Below are 6,401 nucleotides of genomic sequence, written 5' to 3'. Positions count from 1 at the left end.
TTAAATTCTTCTTTTATATTTATGGTTGAGCTAAAATCTAACGAAAGTTAGAGTAAGAAAATAAATATAAAATGTTATCATATAAAAGTGGAATTTTGTAAACTGAACTGTTGTAAAATGCAATATTGAGTCGGGTTCAGCCCAAGACCAATTCGTGGTAAGATTTGCGCCGAGTTCATCTCATGGCCAAAACTATTGTATGTGATTTAGTTGAGTCGGGTGTAGTTAGTACTTCCTATTCATCGTATTGAGTCGGGTTCAGACCAAGACCAATATTGACATAGGACTATGTCTTTGATTTCTATATAAGGGGGTCACTCTACGAAAAATGTAACGATTCGTTAGGAGTTTTCAGACGCATATTACTCAAAATCGTTATGGCAACATATGTTGTATACATACCATTAGACAGGAAATTTATCCAGCAATTTTTTTGCTTAAAACATGAACAGTGAATATAGTCAACACGTTAACAATTTGACGATTTACATGGGTATGCTTCCCAAGAGAGCACTCACTGGATATAGGATACTTAATGTACATCACCTGGCTATAAAGTTATTACAACCACCTACAAACAATGTCCCGGACAATGTGGCTGTTACCTTCTCAGTAGTCAAATAAATTATGAAAGCTTGAGGATTTCATGTCTTTATTAGTTGGAAGGTAAAACCAAGGCGGTATAATAAGGTGGAACGTTATGTCAGAATTGCTGTTCAGCCATTACTTGAGTTCGAATTGACAGCGGCCAAATGAACGGCTAGCGTTTCCGAGAAAGAGGATAACAAATGGCATGCAATGAAGAATGCATACCGCTATGTGTTTGTTTGTTTACGCTGTTGGCATCATTGTTGTGTTTCGGTGACTGCTGCAAGTTATCGTCTTCATTGCTGTTTTACGGGACGTGAGGGTTGTTGCCGTTGCTGCTGGGATTGGCAATTCAGCGATTGTGGGAGCAGTGCTAGTGGGTATATGAAAGAGCCACTACCGGCGGGCTTGTACCGTACTGCTCCTAGTTCCATTCGCTTTGATCACATTAGTCGTTGACGACCCATTACGATTGAGTGCGCGCAACGGTACGGTTTGGATATCCAGGCATGTCGTTTCCCGACGACTGCTGCTTCAGCTGGAGACTCACCTGATCGTGCGGGACACAACAGCATAGGTAATTGTTGGTGTGCAGAAAACGCTATGTAGCATAAAAATTGGACCTGGTTTGTTTATAAACAAAAATAGTCGCTGTCATTTTTCATCCCCTCTCGCATCTTCCATGCCTTATCCTCATACTGTCGAAAACGAACCACCTGTCAATTCCAGCTCCTTGGGTAAAACTAGAATAAGCATAAATCTAAAAGCATGTCACTCCTGCTTCTGGCATGGCTACTGTGATCTATCAACAGTCATGGTAGCCAAGGTAGCATCTCCCCCTCTAATTTGGTAGCAGTGGTAATGTTGAAACTTGATTGGTGGCCGGGTTGATCGCACGGGACGTTGCAAAGGTGTCGATGTCAGAATCGGCTGGGGAACATCCATTGACAGTAGAGTTTCATCTCCTTCACTCGACAACGTATCTTGAAGATCAAGAACCTCGGCTGACTCAACGTGCTCCTCATCAGATGTTGGTTGATCCAAGTTCAGGACTTCATTAGGTGTTGGTTGATCGTTCTGGATCGAAGATTGGGTTCTGTCCAGCTGAGGTGTTGGTTCAGCTGGAGTAAGTCCAAAGTCGTCAATCAAGATAGATAATGGTGCTGGTGCAGGAGCAACTTCTTCCATTCCCGTTCGGAGTTGATCAATGTGCGAACGTAGCACTTTGCGTCGACCAACTTGGCAGTCCAATAATATGTTGTAGTTGACGTTGCCAATAGCTTCGAGCACAATACCGGGCATCCACTTCCACTTATCGTTTGCAGAGTAGACTTTGGCATAAACTCGAGCACCAGCTAGGAAACTTCGCTTGACTGGTTGATGTTGCGGGTGAAATTCTGGTTTGGGTGACGGTCGTAACAGGTCCAAAGTTGTCCTCATCTTGCGTCCAAGCATTACCTCGGCTGGAGATTGTCCACTCAGAACCGCTGATGGAGTGGATCTGTAGACGTACAGGAACGTTTGAAGCGCAGTAAGGGTTGACTTCTCTCCTCCGTCGACAATTTTCTTCAGCGATCTCTTCAAGGTGTCCACAAACCTCTCCGCTTGCCCGTTTGATTGTGGATGATACGGAGCTGTACGGAAATGGACGATCCCAAATTCTTCGCAGAAATCACGGAATTCAGCACTGGTGAACTGGCTTCCATTGTCCGACACAATGACTGTAGGAATTCCAAATCTTGCGAAGCATTCTCGAAGAAATGTGGTCGTTGTGGAAGTAGTCGCGTAACGAGTTTGCAGTATTTCCGGCCACTTTGAGAAAGAATCCACCACAACTAAATAGTATTCTCCATCCACAGGTCCAGCGAAATCGATGTGGAGTCGTTGCCAGGGTCCTTCAGCTCGAGGCCACGGTTGTGGTTGAGCATGTGGTGGAGATAGTGCAGCATTCGCACAGCTTGGGCATCTACGAACGTAGTTGGTGATGTCTTCATCTATTGTCGGCCAGAAAACGATTCCACGAGCGATAGCTTTTGCCCGTTCGATGCCAGGATGTCCTTGGTGAACTTGCTTGAGGATCCTTTTCTGCAGGCTTTTGGGAACTACAATTCGATCCGCCATCATGATACAGTCGTCAATTACGGAGTAGGAATCTCGACGGCTGAAGAAAGATCGAACTTCTACATCTTCGATACCTTCGCACCGTGATGGCCAGGAACCTTGTGTGTAAGAAATTACCTTCTGGAGCACGGCATCCTTCTTAGTGGCGATCTTCAGGCTCTTGTGGGTGACTGGAAGATCTTGAATAGAGTCATGGAAACAGGAACTAACGTCATCTTCGACTCGAACCATAGCGATGACTGCTTCTTCGTCGGGTTTCGGATGGTTGTTGATAAGCCGGGAAAGTACGTCAGCGTAACCGAAATCTTGAGTTGATACGTATTCGATGTTGAAATCGTATCCCAAAAGTGTCAGGGCCCATCGTTGGAGCCGATTTGCGGTATGTACAGGAATGCCCTTTTTGGATCCGAAAATTCTCAGCAATGGTTGATGGTCCGTTTGAAGCGTGAACCGGCGACCCCACAGCAAACGATGGAACTTCGTGCAAGCAAAAACCAATGCCAACGCTTCTTTTTCGATTTGGCTATAGTTCTGCTCTGCTACAGTCAGCGATCTCGATGCATGTGACACAGCCTTGATGATGCCGTTCGGAAAACGATGAAGAATAACTGCACCAATGCCAGTTTTTGACGCATCTCCTGCCACGATAATCTCTTGCTCTGGATTGTAGTGGGTGAGCAACAGACCAGATTGTAGCACTTTTTTGATGTTTTGGAAAGCGTGCTGACACTCCTTACTCCAATCGAACTTCGTATCCTTTTTCAGAAGGTTGTCTAACGGATGGCGTAGTTGGTGCATCTCGCGGACGAATTTGCCGTAAAAGTTGACTGCACCCAAGAACGAGCGCAAGGTGGGAACGTCGGTTGGTGCGGGCATTTCCGAAATGGCTGCAATCTTGGCTGGATCGGGTTGGATACCTTTAGCAGAAACGATATGTCCAAGGTACTTGATTTGATCCTGGTGGAATCGGCACTTCTCCACACGTAGACGGAATCCATAGTCACGAAGACGGTTGAAAAGCATGTGGATGATTCGGTTATGATCCACGAGAGTCTTGCTGTGCACCAGAATATCGTCGAGGAAAACTTCCACACCACGTAGACCCGAAACCATTTTCGCCATTAGCTGCTGGAATGCACCGGGTGCTGACTTGACCCCTGGAGCCAATCGGTTGAAACGGAATAACCCACGGTGGGTGTTAATCGTCAACAGCTTCTTGGATTCGTCATCGACCTCCACCTGAAGGTAGGCATCCGACAGGTCGATGATGCTGAAGACTTGACTGCCGGATAGCTTGCTGAAGATCTCCTCCGGGGTAGGAAGAGGGTGGTTGTTGGTCTCCAGTGCTGCGTTGAGCCCAGTCGAGTAATCGGCACATACACGCACTTTTCCCCCCGGTTTCTTGACAACGACGATGGGTGCCGCCCAGTCCGAAAAATCGACCGGCGAGATGATGTCCAACCGCTCGAGTCGATCCAGCTCCTCTTCTACCTTTTGGATGGCATGAAAAGGCACCGGTCGCTTTGGTCGGAAAACGGGTTGGGCATCCGGATTCAGAGACAGTGAAATTTTCGTCTTCATGCAGTAGCCCAAACCATCTTGAAAAACTTCAGGATATTGCTTAAGGAAGTGCTGATCAGAGGAAGGCGAAAAATTGGAAATATTCACCTGTTTGCAGTTGGCAGCAAGCGGCTTCGACCATAAGTCAAACGCGTCCAACCAGTCCAGTCCGATGACGTTCAGATCTTCAACTGATGTGATGTAGCAGACCGATGCCTTCGTAGTTTTCCCGATAGTAACCGGGCAGGTGAATTCGCCAACCAATTCGAGTGGTTCCCTTGATGCCGTTGATGCTTCTACGCTAGTCACCGTTGATGACGGTGAGCCAATCATTTTCCACGTGTGTGTGCTGATAACGGTGATGTCGGAACCACAATCCAATTGGAGCTCGGCCGATTTTCCGTTGAAATTGACGGTGATGAACCTTCTACGGCTACGGACCTGCTTCACGATTTGAATAACCTTCGTGTTGAAAGGCTTCTTCTTCTTGGAACCAGCTTTCGACTCCGTAGTTGATGACTTGGAAAAACAACCACAGTAGCCGTCTTTGTGGCCCACTTTCCCGCACTGTTTGCAGGTGTGCTTCGAAAATTTGCAGTCCTTCACAAAGTGCATTGCGCCGCATTGCCAACATGGTGATGGAGGTGTCTTGATGTCTGCTGATGACTTCATCTGGTTGTTCGGCTGCTTCTTTGACTGCCGAACTGCCTGGACCGCTGAAGATGTCGGTTTCTTCTCGACCAACGCCGTGTCGTGTTTAAGATTCGACAGTCGTTGGCACTCGGTGACCAGTCCTGCCAGGTTGATGGTTTCAGCTTGATCGGACTCGAGCTTCGACAGAAGTCGGGTCCTGACGTCGGTGTCCTTCGATGACTTGAAACCGCAGATGAACACCAGGCTCTTGAACTGATCCACGGTGAGCTTCTGAAGTTCAAAATCCTCACATTGACGGTTGACGATTCCAGCATACGTTACGAAATCGTCGGCTTCGTTCTTCTCAATATTGAGGCAGTCGTAGCGCTTGCTGAACAGAGATTTATGCTGACCAAAAATTTGCTTCATCTCGTCTACAACTTCGTCGAAGGTGAAATCGCGTGGGTGGGACGGCAGCAGGTAGTTGAGGAATTTCTCGTGCACTGGAACACTGAGACTCCGCAGCAAAAGTCTAACCTTCGCGGCATCGTCCAAGCTTCTGCCATCCTGCCTGAATAGATCCTCGTACTTAGAAAACCAGCGATCGAAAGTCAACCCGTTTTCCGGATCGAAGTGAAACTCCTTAAGGTTGGTCGCAAGGGATTCGAGAATTTTCTCTGGAGCGTTTTGCTGTGTTGACGTTGCTTGGTTACCGGTGAACTGTTCCAGTAACTTCATCAAACGGCTGTTTTGCTCGGCCATTTGCTGCATCACAACGGATAACGGAATTTCTCCTCCACTTGCTCCAGCTTCGGATCCGGCTTGAGTTCCATATTCGGTGGTCATCTCGGAAGAATCTTCAGGCTTCAACCTCGTCGCCAAAAATGTTACCTTCTCAGTAGTCAAATAAATTATGAAAGCTTGAGGATTTCATGTCTTTATTAGTTGGAAGGTAAAACTAGAATAAGCATAAATCTAAAAGCATGTCACTCCTGCTTCTGGCATGGCTACTGTGATCTATCAACAGTCATGGTAGCCAAGGTAGCAGTGGCAACGAAGGAGAAAATGCTTTTTTTATCTATAATATATTTCTGTAGTCATAGATTTATTTAACTTAGGCTTATATTTATGTAGATCTTAACTATTTAGATTTTTTTTTTCCAATATATATATTTTTATAAAGGCTCATATGGCGTTAGCCTCACGGGGCCGGGAGTGCAATACAATTTTTCTTATTATCTATGTTAGTAATATGTAACCGATTACTCGCGGTTGGCTCGAGGTTAGTATTACAAGTGTTTTCGTAATTGGGATGTTGCTGTCTCCAATGCTCTGTACGTGTGCCCGACACGGGATACTTCCTATTGGGATGCAGCTGACCATTAATCAGCAACGCCCCCCTAGTATGTACCCCATATCTAGCGTGGTGCGTCTTTCTCGACTCGAGGAATCCAGGATAGAATGGTCACTAGCCGACGCAATCATCAGTTCGTGTAGAG

General features: G+C 46.4%; 1 protein-coding gene across 1 annotated transcript; it reads right to left on the bottom strand.

The window, feature by feature from the left end:
* Positions 1-1,380: 1,380 nt before the first annotated feature.
* LOC129773468 (uncharacterized protein K02A2.6-like) lies at positions 1,381-5,748 on the bottom strand. Its single transcript, XM_055777080.1, has one exon. It carries the CDS (start codon positions 5,746-5,748, stop codon positions 1,381-1,383), a length of 4,368 nt encoding a protein of 1,455 aa, XP_055633055.1.
* Between the last annotated feature and the right edge of the window lie 653 nt (positions 5,749-6,401).

The sequence above is a fragment of the Toxorhynchites rutilus genome, chromosome 3 (assembly GCF_029784135.1).
Source record: "Toxorhynchites rutilus septentrionalis strain SRP chromosome 3, ASM2978413v1, whole genome shotgun sequence".
Taxonomy (NCBI): Eukaryota; Metazoa; Arthropoda; class Insecta; order Diptera; family Culicidae; genus Toxorhynchites; species Toxorhynchites rutilus.
Note: the sequence above shows the minus strand (reverse complement) of the source record. Positions and strands in the feature narration are given on the sequence as shown.